The sequence below is a fragment of the Syngnathus leptorhynchus genome, chromosome 3, assembly GCF_054491065.1.
Source record: "Syngnathus leptorhynchus isolate UIUO chromosome 3, UIUO_Slep, whole genome shotgun sequence".
NCBI classification, from domain to species: Eukaryota; Metazoa; Chordata; class Actinopteri; order Syngnathiformes; family Syngnathidae; genus Syngnathus; species Syngnathus leptorhynchus.
Genome location: NC_141197.1, coordinates 7,510,678 through 7,525,460, shown reverse-complemented (window position 1 = coordinate 7,525,460; position 14,783 = coordinate 7,510,678). Strand labels below are relative to the sequence as shown.

The window sequence follows — 14,783 nt, the reverse complement described above, 5'->3', positions numbered from 1 at the left end:
GGGGAGAGAGACAAAGAGCGAGAGAGAGTGGGGGGGGGAGATAATCAGAGAGAGACAGACAGACAGAGTCGTACTGTACTTTACAGGGTGTCAAAAGAACATAAATGAGCTGCAAAATAAGCGCGGCTTGTGTTGAAGCCAGTCTACGTTTTTAGATAATTGGAAAGGAACTCTCAAACCATACGACCAATTAGACATCTATTACATTTTTCTAAGGGCACAGATTTGAGTCAATAGAAAATTTTAATTTGATTAAATCAAAGCTTTATTTATTTATTTATTTATTTATTTATTTATTTATTTATTTATTCATTCATTTATTTATTTGTTACGTTTAACGCCGTTTGTTTTATTTTCCAGCCTCCATGCGCCTTTTACGCACACCCTCCGGCAATGTTTCCTTGGTAACGATATTTCCTATACTGTAGATCATAATTCAGCATGAAGTGAGGTAGTGATGCGGCGCACTTGTTTATGAAACCCCTAATTTTCTTTACCAGCCAATCGTAGCCCGGCCGAGGCACGACCCAATAAAAGCATCGGTGCCGTCAGCTGTCTCTCAAAGAGGAGTGACATGGCTAACAATCCTGACACGTTCTGATCGAGTAGTATGCTTGGTCTCGTTGAGTGGTTTTTTTCGAGTTGAGGATGGATGTCATTTTAAACCAGAGTGACGTTTGGAACCAAAGCGCGCCCGGCGAGGATTCGTTTCGTTTCGATGACATAGAAGAAGGAGCGGACGGGAATCCCTTTCTTAGGATTCTCATCTCGGTGGTCTACTCGGTGGTCTGCGCCGTGGGGCTGGTGGGGAATCTCCTCGTCTTCTATCTCATGAGGCTACGACAAGGTCGGAAGAAGTCGGCTATCAACTTTTTCATCATTAACTTGGCCGTGACCGACTTCCAGTTCGTGCTGACTCTGCCCTTCTGGGCCGTGGACACGGCTCTGGACTTCAGCTGGCCCTTCGGGAACGCCATGTGCAAAGTTGTGCTCTCTGTCACGGTGATGAACATGTACGCCAGCGTCTTTTTCCTCACGGCCATGAGCGTCACCAGATACTTGTCCGTTACTTCGGCGCTCAAGAGATCCACGCACAGATGGTCGAGGTGTGTCAAGTGGGTGTGCGCCGTGCTCTGGGTCGCAGCCACGGTGGCCACGGCTCCCACGGCGCTCTTCTCCGCGGTCACCGTGGTCGCCGGAGAAAAACTCTGCCTCCTGAAATTCCCGGAAGGACACGACTGGCTCGCCCTTTATCACATCCAAAAAATACTCGTAGCTTTCATTATCCCCTTGTTTATCGTCTCCGTCAACTACTTGCTGCTTCTGCGCTTCATTAAACGCAAAAGCATGTGCACCAGCAACCGAAATAGGAGGTCGAAAGTGACCAAATCCGTTGCCATTGTTGTTTTATCCTTTTTTTGCTGTTGGATGCCAAACCACGCCATCACTTTTTGGGGCGTTTTGGTCAAATTTAACGCAGTCAATTGGGATCAATCCTACTACACGGTGCACGCGTACGTGTTCCCAGTCACCGTGTGCTTGGCGCACGCCAACAGCTGTTTGAACCCCATGTTGTACTGTCTCATGAGGCCAGAGATCAGAAAGATGCTTAGTGCTTTATTCTGGAGAGCTCCCAGCCCATGCGCCAACAACAACGGCAAGGACTGCTGTAGGGCGCCCTCTCTTACGCACGGGCACATCCAAGCAGTCCGCACGACTGACAATGTTGAGTTCACCTTGTCTGTTATTGATCACGGATGATTTACAAGCGTCAGAATTAATGGAGTCCTTTAATTCATGATCTTGACTTTAAAGCCTCGCTGGACCTTGTGAAATACATCATCGTGCGTAATGCTACAGCAAATACGGAGCACATATTGGTAAATATAGTATATATATATGGCATCATGTCAAAGTTTTATTTATTTATTTATTTATTTATTTATTACTAATTTAAGCAAGGTTCGCACGGATGACATTACGACACTGCACTGCTACGAAACCGTGAATCGCTATTTCGATCCAAGTGGAGAAGGGGAGGGAGGGGGTGATGAAATCATAGCGACGGTATTGAAGTCTTACATTCTGGTTGTGAAGGAAAGAAACAGGTACCTTTTTTTTCATGTACACTTTATAAATCCATTAAGTTTATGTCAAGAAAAATTAATAAATGCATTTTTTTCTGGTATATGACTGTTTTTCCTTTACCAAAGAATCTGATCTATGTTTGTCCAGCGTTTGTGTTATGGAAAAGGAAAGAGTGAAAGAGTGATTTAATGAGCGTGCAAATGTGAATTGTCTTCACAAAATGTGCTAATTATATTTTCCAAATCAGAGGTTGCAGGTTGTTGGGGGGCAAAAAGTGCAGGAAATCAGGGAGGCAAGGCAGGAGTGCAGGGTGCACTCAAAAAAAAGCAAGGCATGCAATCAAAACTAAAACACTAATGTAATTTAAAGAAAAAGGCAGAAATTTGCAAATCAATAGTGGGAATGGACTCACAAACAGAATTGTCATGTCACCAACGGAAGCCAAAGCAATGATGTGGCAAGGAAGCAGGAAACTAAATACAACTAAGCAGATAGATGAGACGACAGGGAACACCTGGAAAAGGTATGAGTGGCTGAGGGAGCTGATTGGTTGACAAGGACAAGAATAGCTATACACAGAGGCAGACAAAAAAAGAAAAAAGAAAAGGGACACAGGTGCTGTGCGACACACCATTGGCGTCTGCATGGGATCTGCTGCCACTGTCCACAACAATGAGGAGGAAAAAAAATCATGTCTCGCTCCTCTTTTTCTTCTAGTTTAGATCCTTAGAGCCACAGCCCCTGTGTCCCTTTTCATTATATCCTAAAAAAAAAAGAAAAAATTCTAATCATAAAAAAAGACATTTTCTAAAAATTAAACAGCAACAAGTTAAGAGAATGAAATACATCCATGTCCTTTTTTTCTCCACAGATTCTCTGATCTGAGACAGCGCTGAACATTTCATTTAGTATCCCGCAGCAACTCACTCAACAAAAAAAATGTTGAGCCACACATGGTCTCAGGCAACTCCGACAGCTACTGGTGTTTACTAATGATGCCTTTCACCGCTTCTAGCCGGGCTCTATTTTTCATCATCGGTCAAAGGCTCGTTTGGGGAATATCAAAGTACAGTAATAAGTCACAGACTTTGTCTTCAGCATGCATTTCGTGGAGAACAAAATCATTTTGTACCAGTAGCAAATTATAAACCTTCATCTCCATGACATGCTGGTATTTAGTATTCACGGAATGTGAGCTGCGCTTTCCCTGTGGGTTTTTTGAAACACATGCTATGATAAGGGAACATAATTATTGATCACAGAGAGAGACAGGCAGTAGAAGACATCTGAAAAACCTTGCCCTTAAGCTCCTCTGTAATTAAAACAGCTCAGCTCACTCCTGTGGAAATGACTACATAAATAAAAAAAAGATCTGAGCAGATGTGGCAAAAGTGCTGTTTTTATATGAAGGACAAACAAAATGTCTTTACAGACTCAGCGCCATGTCATAAATGATCAAATAAGTATTTGTGGTACCTACAGAGTTCCTTGGATCAGGTGTGTGTTCTCAGGGCACTAAATTGATTGCAACTGGACTGACTTAGAAGACATTTCGCCTCTCATCTGATAATGCTTCATCGATTCATGAAACAAGGCTCGATTAGGACAACACACCACCGACTTGCAATTACGCAAGAGGTGACTGCATGTATGCAAATTTCGGAGTTCAGCACTTCCAACAAGGTGAAGAACCACTGTGGAAGGCAGATTAAAAACTGCCAACTCCTTTTTTAGAAGAAGCCAAGGCTTTCTTTTGCAACAATGGCAAATCCTTATCGCTGAGGTGCCGTCAACTTCACCTCCAAACTAGCAGGGGATGCCTGTCGGTGGTTTCTTGGCTGACCGACAGCGACCCCTTCCACTCTGGGAAAATCTCTGTGCCCTGCCCTGCGGTGATCTGCCCCTGCTCGAAGAAAATCAAGTGCAGTGTGGAAAAGTCTGAAAGTGGATTTACCCGAGCATCTGAGTCTGTTGAAAAGACTTCAAGGAGGCGGTCGATCAACAATCTCTTTCGTACACATGAAATGGGTTACTCCTATAACATCCAGTTAGCTGCTCCTGATTCACAGGCAGTTGGAAATTTGTTGAACAAAAATCCTAAGTGTGAGATTGAACTACCTGCACCATCAGAGAGACAAACAAATATATAAATACTGTTTTATTCATTTATGTATTACAGCTCTTTGCACCCCATCCAACAGGACAGAATGACATTCATTGGCAATACCAGAAGAGTTGTGGCACACTGACTTACTCACCGTCAACATTTTGTTACAATTTCTCATGCACGAGAAAAATGTTACCGCAGTGTTTTGTCCTGATGCAAGGGATGGTAAAAGGTGCGCTACCACGGGAAACAACCATGGTCTCTCATTTTCTTTTTACACATAATGCCATGTGGAGATTAATAAGATTTCATATAATTTGAGAGGGTATAAAAAAAGCTATTTACAAATTCAAGTTAAATTTGTACAAAGTAAAAGTGCATCAAATGTCATAAGTTCATCCTGCATGTTTTCAAGGATGAATGGAATAAAAACAGGATTTTCCGAAAAACTAGAACTCTCTTTATGTTAACGTAATTACTTTTCAACCTACGTTTTTGGCGACTTTGGCACATTCTTACAACTGCTGCTTTTAAATATCTAATTCAAAATACAATAATATATCTTTCCATTTGTGGCAGCTTTCTGGGTGACGTTTACCCTTGAGGTTTTTCATGTATTATACATTATACCATAAGAGTTTAAATAAATATTACAAAAAGGAAATAAATGCAAAAAAAATTCTTCCCCAAAAAGCAGTCAACATTTTCTCTACTGTTCCTTAGAAATGACTAGAGAAAGCTAAAAAAAAAAAAAAAAAAAAAAAAAAAAAAAAAAAAGAGCCAAGAGACCTGTGAAGGATTTGACACTGAGGGCGCTGGGATACATGGATCAAGAAGGCCCTCAAGTCGGAACAGTGCAGTCAAACTAAGTGAGTGTGGCAGTGCTGACTCGTGGCTGGGGAGGGAGGGAGAGGAGGGGGGGCACATCCGCTGCGTCGGTACTGCCTTGCCTCAGTTATCGCAAGGAGTTGTCTAGATGGCGCCACTGTGGATGTCGGAGAAAGTGGGGGAGGAAGAAGGAGGAGTGGTCCCTGAGTGTCGGCTCCCCGATGGGAAAGGTGTCGGCTGTGGGCACCTAGCCTGCATTATCGTTCTTCAGCCACTTTTCCATTCATTTCTCGTTCGTCCTCATCTCTCCGTTTCTGCCTCTGGAAAAAGCCCAACTGGGAGGAGAAATAACACATCTTCAAAGCTAAAGCTTAAAAATAATGCTTCGCTTTACTCCTACAATCTACTTTGAAAGGTTCTTCCCAAATACTATATTGTAATTTCTAAATATTAAATCTTATTATAGATGACTAAATATCAAATGTTATCGATCAATGTTTGCATGTCAAACACACACTGGTTGTTGAATTTCAATGCAATGCAATGCATTTCTACTTCAGCGTTATTTCGTCTATTTTAACAAAGACGGATACTGACATGCGCGGGAAAGACGGTTTGTTCCGACACTTCCAATAAGTGTTAAATACGCGGAATGATCAATCGGCATAAACCACTCCTTTCATTTGGTATAAAGACTTGATCGGAATGGGTTTGATCGCTTCAGAAATCCAATCAGGCTTTTTATCCAAATAAATATGTCTAGTGTAAACATAATCCAGAAAAGCACCTTCTTTTTATTGGCGTGACTAAGCCTCAAAATTGTATCTGCAGTGAGGCCACAAGGTTGTTCCAGCAACTATTGACCAATCATAGGTCACACCTTCTGTCTCCGATTGCCCCCCCCCCCCTAATTTCTTTAAGCAGGAATTTCTTATATTACAAAGGCACAAGATGGTGACGAGAAAGCAATTTTTTCCACAGTTGATATTTATCGTGAACTACTGTCGTCATGCCTGTTTACTATATGACAAAAGTGGACGAGGTCACCGCCTTTATCCCTCTTTCTTAACAGCGTTTATTCTTCTATCTCTATTCATGACAAATGATTGATAGTAATTTACTTGCGGTACCAAATACAACGTTGAATGTGGTCAAATTGCTGTATTTTTCTCCTTGCTGATTACACAGCACTTACCTTCCAGAGCGCCAAACAAAGCAGGGCTAACAGTAAGAGTCCTCCCAGCGTGCTGCCTAGGATTATCCAGGTTGGGATTCTGTAATCTCCCTCTTTTCTCACTTCCAATATTATCTATGAATTTTACAGAAAAGAAACGACTTAGTCATTTGTTTTGCTTTGTCATTCGTTCCAGTCAAATAGTACGAATAGCCAAAGTGACATGATGTGAAAACAGAGAATGTCGATTTGCGCAAGAAATAGGATGAAATAATGATCTCCGGTGGATGATACTGACAAACAATGTTACATCCGTTCAGAAGATGGAAGTAAAATCTTGGGATCCTTCCCAAAATCCCCATTCCGCAGTCATCAATCCACACAGATGTGGAAAATCCAACAAAGCATCGTTTTTCTGCCTGTATTCACCAATAGAGAGCAGCAGAGACTCTAGCATGTAAGGCCAGACCGTGCTGCTGTTGGTCCTTTCGGTCCCTGAGCACCACGCAGCTTCACGCGGCCAGAACCTTCTACTTTGCTTTAGATCTTAAGTATGGCACTGACCTTCTGTTTGATGACTTCATTAAAAGTTTCAAATCACATTAATTGTCAAAAACAATAAAACATTAACAAAGACAAATACTGAACGTGTGCTTAGCAAATAAAAAAAACAAGGCTAATAAATAATGAAAGGCCACGTTTGAAATGAATTAAAAATCCCATTCATTGCAAAATCGAATTCATTAATTATTTATTATTGCAAAAATGGTGTTTCAAGATTCAAGCAAATGCAGCAGACGTGCATTTGCTTGAAACGTGTATGTATTGTCTGTCTTTAGATGTTTATGAAGACATAAAGATGTTAATTAGCCAGCATTAGTGGCCTTGCATTAGCATTAGTGCCTTTTTCAGACAAACAATTTGTGTTGAGCAGTTCCCAGAATATATAGCAAAGGCAATCGTCATCGGCGTGTGTGTGTGTGTGCTTGTGTGCGCGTCTGTGTGCGTATGTGTGCATGTACTATACTATATGTGTGCATTTGTCCTGCTCTATCCTGTTTTACAATGTCAAAATAACAAAAGTAATTGTGGCCTCAAGAGTTTCAAAAACAGAATATCAAAAATAAGGCAACTATTGTTGGGGGCGGCGTATTTTGCTGACTCACTTGTCTGACAGGTCTCTCTTCATGTAGAAACATTTGGCTGGTGGAGGGCAGCTCCGCTGATGCACTGGTGACCAGTTCAAGGATTTTAAACTTCAGCTAGACAGCAGAAAAACACACAATTGTTTTACTTTTACAAACTGGATCGACAAAATTATTGTAACTCTTGCATGTATTGAATTCTAAAAGGTGTTTTAAATAGGATACTCACTGCATGTAAAGTATGTACTCGTAGAACTCCTGTAATTCTAACTGAGATTTCTTTGTAGGAGGCGACATTGACTGTGCACTGTATAGGCAGGATCAGGGTGTTGGATCGATTCTGCAACACCAGACATTTAAAATTAGCACACACAAAAAAGCCTCAAGTTACAGCTTCATCTTTGGTGAGTGAGTTTTAGGACAATTCTGTACCAAGCGAGAGAAGCGGGTGAGGTCCTCAGGTGACGCCCTGCTCTGTGCCACATGCTGGGGTGGTACACAGTGTGTACCATCTCTCTGCAGGACATGAGGGAAAATATCCGTTACGAGCATGCATTTGAAAAGTCACTTGTGTTTTTATGTGACTTCAACTGAGACAGTGAGTGTTTGGCATCAAATGAGCCAGTTTGTCATTTATTCAGATATGCAACATTTATTTGCTCACTGCATTCACCTGATCAATGTGCAAATCCGATATCTGCAGGAGCTGGTTGCCATTTTTTGTCATTTCTGGGACCTCAATGTTCAGCTGTAGATCTTTCACAGCAAAGTAGCCAAGATTCTGGATCTGAGGGATGAACCAGAGTAAATTGGGTATTTGCAAACAAGGTTCTCGGGCATGTTGTTGACAGCACCGTCGGCTTACCTGAAAAGTGAAGTTAAAAGGAGGACCAATAACTCCAGACTCCTCCAGTGATAGTTCTGATTTGATCTCATAACGAGTTGGATTTGAATCTCTTTTGAAGTGAAAAATAAACACATTAAAAATGCAATGTGTGAGAAGCAATAAGCGTCGTACAGCATTTTGAAAAATTCACTAATAAAAAAACCTTGTGAAGAGAAGGTCTGCCTCGTATTTCAGTGAGTAATAAATATCATTGAAGTTATCAGCTGTACTCGTTTCCTCGCCGTTGCTGTGAAGAGCAAAAAGTTGTTCAAAGCTCTACAAACTGGATTGAAATGTATTTCGATAAAATTGTTGTTGAAGCGACCACACCTGCTTGCTTCCAGGATGACTCTGAGATGATCAAGGATGACAATGCGACTGAACTCAAACTCCAAACGAAATAATACCTATGCAAAAACACCCAACACATTGTTAATCATGCATGTGCATCTTAAAAAGCACAGAATGAAGTGCTCCAGCCAACACAATGCTATCGAAATAATGTCAGCCAAACACAACCGGAAATGCCCCTGGCCGAATCGGGGTCCGGAATTTTTATTCCGAGATAAGAAAAGTAGCGTAGAAGAAACCGGGAGTCAGGAAACTGTATTATCATTGTTGGGGAAAAAAATGAAGTCACTCATGGAGGAATCCCAAAGTAAAACAATGAACTCTCGAGTGCCCATGCAAAAATGGGGAGACGAGACGAGAAGAGGTGATGGCGGTCGAATGTCAGCGGGGAGCAACGCTGTGCCTTGTTCACGGTTCTTCAGGCCGTCATGAAATGCTGATCGGTTCCATTTGAGCAAAAAGGAATGTAAAACAATATTTACTGTAGCTTCCCTCCTCCACATAGCATGACTCATCCCTGACAGACCACAGACATAGTACATAAACAAATGAAGAACTCTTTTCCTCCAACCCCATTTATGCGGTGGAAAAGGACCCATGATACCCTGGAAAAAGAAGGCTTATCTTTTCCTTTCCGTGGCCCCTTTTAAAAGACTTGGGTACCAAAAGATGAAGGCGAGAAGAAAACATAGCAAACTCCAAAATACACTTTGGGATCGTGTACTTAAGTGACAATAGAGTTTAGAATGAAATTAGATTTGCCTGTAGCTGTTAATAAAGAGCCATACGTCATTTGAATCAATAATCAAGTCTGAAGCTCTAAAAATTGACAGCGCAGCAGTAAGTTTATCATAGTTACTACTAAGGTCAGGAGAACCAACGATCCTGCCGTCTTTACTTACGAAGAACGATGGGTGGAAACAAAAGCAATGGATTTACACTAAGTCTTGTTTGACTCGGATGAGAGCCGAACGATATTGTGGCTATGGATGCCATTCAAAGTGTATGAGTGGGTATGAATCAGTGGGAAAATTTAACAGTGACAGGAGCCGTCTCGGTTTAGTTTGCTGGGGAGCGCTTCGAGAGAAATGCGATATTTTTGTTACCCGGGGGATGACTGCTGTTTGTGATAATAGTGTGGTTAGGACATTGCGTAAACTCTTTCAATCACTGTCTGCACTTCATTCCTAGCGTCTTTGTCAACACAACGGCAACCATGTCCAGACATCAATGGGGTCGAAGGCTTATGTGTAATCTGCTTTCAGTTTAATATCTTTAATTGCCCCGTCTGGAGTGCCATCAGTGTCATCCTTATCGGAGCTAATTCAAACATCGCCTTCTTGAAAGTGAAACCCGACACCTTATTGGAAAGTGCTCCAGAGAGAGCAGTGCCTCATAAATATATCAGACGTTAGAAGCCTTCCTAAAGACTTGGTTTGGGGGGGGGGGAGGCAAGAATTGAACGTGAGAATTAGAAACAGATGACAAGGAGTAGATTTCATTGACTCCCACCTGCAGGATAAAGATGAAAGAAAGGTTTGAAGAATGGTTCCATTGAGTTGGATGCACATAAATTCTATCCCATAACAAGATGGTATAGGAAATATCTTTGTCATGGAAAATCAGTCTGTCTGACTCACATGCAAATGTGTGTAAAATGATGGAAACATGACAGACAGACATTATGGCCTGCTTCACAGGAATTCTCCAAGTTATCCAAAGTAAGTTATGCGTTCTTCCCCACATATTTTGCTACTCATCATATGTCTTTTGCAAGAAATAATAAATATGGGAATAAAAACATCAGCAGTGATGTTCAGCTTTGCCCTGTGTAACACAAATCTCTTTTTTATCCATCTTTCCCATGTAGGTATATTCCTTTTCCACCTTTCATAAATAGAACTTGCGCCCAAGGGCAGACATGTATTGATATACTAAAATGTATATTACATTCTTTCACCACAATTTAATTTTATACACATGATGTAACAGAAAATTACATTCAGTAACTGGCAAGAAAAAAAAATACAAAAATATTTCTGGAGGAATTTAGTTATAGTGTCGACTGAAATTGATCATTCCACAATCCAAATATTTGATATAGAGCCTGAGAGCCAAATCATGGCCACTCATCATTTCATTAAAAATAATACAACGAGTATAATTTATGCTTTTCTGTCCGTTAACAGATGTGATTCAGCGGCGACACCACTGTCACTGATGTCAGAGGACATAACAAATTATATCTTCAAGTCTGGCCTGTGGTTTGGCTTGTTGCGTGCTAATTTGCAATCTGAATGATTTGATGGTGACAGAATAGAACAGTCTTACTCCTTACGAGGAAAAAAATAATAATTACTGTATTATTTATTTTCTTTAGAATTCTAGATACCATTTTGTCAGATTACACTGCTTATCAAATTTTAGTCAGAGATGGACCTTTGTGCCCTTAATGTATTTTTTATGCTGATGTAACAAAAGGTCTTCACTTTTTTTCTAGCACTCCAAGTTTTTGATACATTTTAATTTTTGATTTGTACTGTATGCTTGACCTGCAGAAGTTTTCTTAATACGGACTTTACCATGCGTTGTATTTTCTTGCTGAACCTAACCTTAATTCTGAAATATGAATACTGTATATTATTGTATTGCATATTGTATTATTGCGATTATATCATTAACATTATTATTATGAAATTATGAAATACTCAGAAAGGTTTACTTGCATATCAAAATGGTACAAACGGTATGATTTGAGAATATGTTGGGGCTTATCTATCAACTATGCATGTTTGGAATTCTGCAGTATGCTTTTATTGCAAAAATCACTCGCCATACAACAACGACTATGCTGACATCATTGAGTATAACAACTGGCGATTATCAAACTGAAATAAATCGCAATAAGCACTTCATGAATTCATATTTGTATTATTATTCTTGGAGAAAGAACAAAATAATAGCTCACCTGCGCTTTTGATTTCATAAATGGAGCACTGACATTGCAGATCTTCTCGTGTTTCACTATGTCCTCAATGTAACAATCAATCTTGATATCAGCATTGTCCTAGTATCAAAGAACATTGCAGTTGACAAAGTATGAGCATCTTCCCTCACAAACAAACTAAAGCCTTCGTTATGAGCACACACCTTCAAAATGAGGCTTGAGAAACGCAGATTGTGGGAATAACTGATATTGAGACGAGCATTGTAGGCATTCTCTCCTTTATTTTCCAGTCGGGCATCCACTACCAGCCTTCTCCTGTTTGCCTCAAGAACCCGTAGAGATCCCTCTGAACCCCCTTCATTGAGATGGCGGCAGAAAGCACCTCCGGACTGAACAGCCTGTGAGCAGAACTGCCTGGGAGGCAGTGAGGTGAGAATACAACATGGAAATCATACCGTAAATCATGTGAACAAACATCTGTTGGTGTACCATACCATACGCTTTGTCGGATTAAATGAAAAAAATAATTATGACATTCCTGACTTTGGAAGTTAACCCTATTACAAGAAACATCATCTTGAATCTTCATTCACATCAGAGTCAAATTCCTTTGTTGCATTGGCTGTATATTTTTGTCATACTCAAAAATCCATTGACAGCCCATAATCACCAAGATTTTACAATAGCCCACCTCGTCTCCAGACCATGAGCAACTGACCGCTAGTTTGTACGTTTTCATTTAAAAACAATTTCTTTTTTTCCCTTCTCACCAAGCTACTTCTGATGGATTTGTAGCCTGTTCCAGTTGACACTACATAGCCGATTGTGGTTGAAAATGTATAATAGAAGATATTAATTCCGTGTACAGAACAAGGAGGGAGGCAGTCAGTTGGATTCAGAAACGTCAAAATTTAAAGACCACTCATTTATTTGTTAGAGTGCACTTCGAATATCACCAGAGGATCAAACAATGACAGTATTCACCCCCCCCCCTCCGCTCTATGTGGATACTTACCTTTGAGTCATTAGGTCTGTCACACTATGCAGGGCTAGGTCTGGCATACACCGGTCATCCTCATCACATCCGTTCCAGAAAGGCAACTAGAAACAGAAAGAAAAGTAAGTGTTGAGAGAGAAAGAGACTGAGAAAAACAATGCTCAGGTCTGTGTTGTGATTATTTGCTTCTGACCTCAGTTCTTGTCTCCGTTGGCCAGCTTTCATCTAGAACTGGTCCATTGTGTGGATCCCGCAGCCCGACTTGTACAGCAAACACGATAGGCCTCGCATAGTCGGTTGTCTCCTATAATACAGAAAGCTTGAGATGCACGGAATTAACAAATTCCGAAATGTTTAATTGAAATGTTGTTTACAGTAGCTATGTTGATTAGAGTCCAAGTGCTTTGTAAAAAACATTCTATTCGCAAAGATAATGCACAGTTATTTTCTTCTGATATTCTGATGAATATGTTTAGCATCACCACCTTGATTCAAAACACATTTTGGAATTTTGTTCACACAACCTGCAGTTTTATAGACTTGCTCACCCCACTGAATGAGGCACTTTAAGCTAACACTCATGTTTTACCTTATCTAATGTATTTAGTATGTCTTGCGAAATAAATGTATGAAAAAACTATCTCCATCAACCATGTAGGCTTTTTTAGTGTTTATTTACTGCATATCATTTTTTTAATTACACTGGCGAGCAGCAAATTTTAATCTTAGGCGGTTTTATATCTCCCTAAAAATATTTTGATGTTTTCAAGAATGTCTATTTTTTTCTAGCACAACAGGTTTTCGAGATGTTTTCATTTTTTGGTTTTAAGTTTGACCTATATAAAGTTTGTGCAATACAGATTTTACCATTCGTTATAATTTAAAGCTTTGACATTTCTGAAGAAAATACTCCACCAGTTGCTGAACCTAACCCTCAAGTCATAAATATTATATTATTGTGGTTATATTATTAATATACGAATCATAAAAACTTTTTGCGCTAGAGAAAAAACAAGGAGAGATTCAGAATCATCACAAAAAAATTTATCTAGAAAACTTTATTTGCATCTCTAATTAAAAAACTGAAAGAAGTAGTTGATCATTGTCATTCTTTATGTACATTATCAAGTGGTAAAGAAATGTAATTGATAGCAATGACAAATTAGTCAACAAACATTTAGCCTTTAAATTATGACGCAATGCAATAGTGCTGCATTAGTAGCTGACATTTGAGACTGGCCTTACCATAACATGGAAGTAAATGTGCTCACACGCTTCATCTCCAGGAAGAAGGGTCAGGTTTTGAGGCTGAGACTTGCTTGGGTTGTCCAGGATGGCTCGAGGATTGAAACGTCGCTCCGCAATGGACACGTTATATTTAAGCCCTACGAGGTCATAAAATAAATTTGTAAAGTATGATTAAGGCACAATAAAATATGTGTTGTTGTAAAATTATGACAAAAAGTTAGGTTACAATAATGAAGTAAACTATTTCAGAGAATACAAGTAAAATTTACAGTACATATTAAATGAAAGACACTGCAATGTTGTGAGAATCAAGCTGCGAGATTTACGTATATATATATATATATATATATATATATATATATATATATATATATATATATATATACGTAAATATATAGATACGTAAATATATAGATACGTAAATATATATATATGTTGAACTTAACAACTACTTTTACAGGAACAGGCACAAACAATTTATCACAATCATATCAAACTAAATATTAAATATAGATAATATTAAATATTAAAAAATGTACCTAAATATTGACTTTGTTTTTCTTGCTACTTGACTGGAGTGGTGCGATTTCTCATTGATGTATATTGACTTTAATAATATTTGTAGAATTAAATGAAAAAAATAATCTTTTTGTACAAGAAACTCTGTGCAAGACGAGAGATGGACTTTTATTTAGAGACCTATAAATTAAAAAAAATTGTCAAATAGTGGCAATGCCTAATGACATCATTGTGGCGGTCCAGTGCAATTTAAGCTTCGCATGAGATGATTTTGAGACTGATTTATCCAAGAATCCAAATCCCGAACTGCAGAACTGAGTCCTTTCCAAGCCACATTGTTTAGACAATTTCCATGTAGTATCGCCTTGAATCTTACTTTGTGACTGGAAAAAGTGACTGCTGTTTAAGTTGAAACTAGGCCCGACTGAAAAATTAAAAGAAGTACACTGATCTTGACCTTTCAAACATTTTCCATCGACAACACTATTTAGGA

At 39.5% G+C, this 14,783-nt stretch overlaps 2 protein-coding genes across 3 annotated transcripts in view; one reads left to right on the top strand and one right to left on the bottom strand.

Moving 5' to 3' along the window:
• The first annotated feature begins 648 nt into the window (after positions 1-648).
• On the top strand, positions 649-1,866 carry LOC147059034 (relaxin-3 receptor 1-like). Its single transcript, XM_085907762.1, has one exon. The coding sequence runs from the start codon at positions 649-651 to the stop codon at positions 1,759-1,761; it is 1,113 nt and encodes a 370-aa protein (XP_085763888.1). The 3' UTR covers positions 1,762-1,866.
• Positions 1,867-4,249: 2,383 nt separating this feature from the next.
• The window catches only part of itga11a (integrin, alpha 11a), a 35,916-nt gene continuing 25,382 nt past the window's right edge, over positions 4,250-14,783 (bottom strand). For both annotated transcript variants that reach the window (XM_085907276.1, XM_085907277.1), the window contains exons 17-30: positions 13,769-13,908; positions 12,717-12,827; positions 12,542-12,627; positions 11,730-11,940; positions 11,548-11,646; positions 8,559-8,635; positions 8,392-8,475; positions 8,208-8,298; positions 8,016-8,129; positions 7,775-7,858; positions 7,572-7,682; positions 7,364-7,459; positions 6,219-6,332; positions 4,250-5,358 (exon numbers count right to left, since the gene is read on the bottom strand). In XM_085907276.1, the coding sequence (XP_085763402.1) occupies positions 5,281-5,358; positions 6,219-6,332; positions 7,364-7,459; positions 7,572-7,682; positions 7,775-7,858; positions 8,016-8,129; positions 8,208-8,298; positions 8,392-8,475; positions 8,559-8,635; positions 11,548-11,646; positions 11,730-11,940; positions 12,542-12,627; positions 12,717-12,827; positions 13,769-13,908 (1,496 nt within the window). In that variant the 3' untranslated portion in view covers positions 4,250-5,280. The remainder of the gene's footprint in view (positions 5,359-6,218; positions 6,333-7,363; positions 7,460-7,571; positions 7,683-7,774; positions 7,859-8,015; positions 8,130-8,207; positions 8,299-8,391; positions 8,476-8,558; positions 8,636-11,547; positions 11,647-11,729; positions 11,941-12,541; positions 12,628-12,716; positions 12,828-13,768; positions 13,909-14,783) is intronic.

Bases quoted from the DNA above. Each gene is read 5' to 3' on its own strand.
- LOC147059034 (XM_085907762.1), top strand. From the start codon at position 649: ATGGATGTCATTTTAAACCAGAGTGACGTTTGGAACCAAAGCGCGCCC.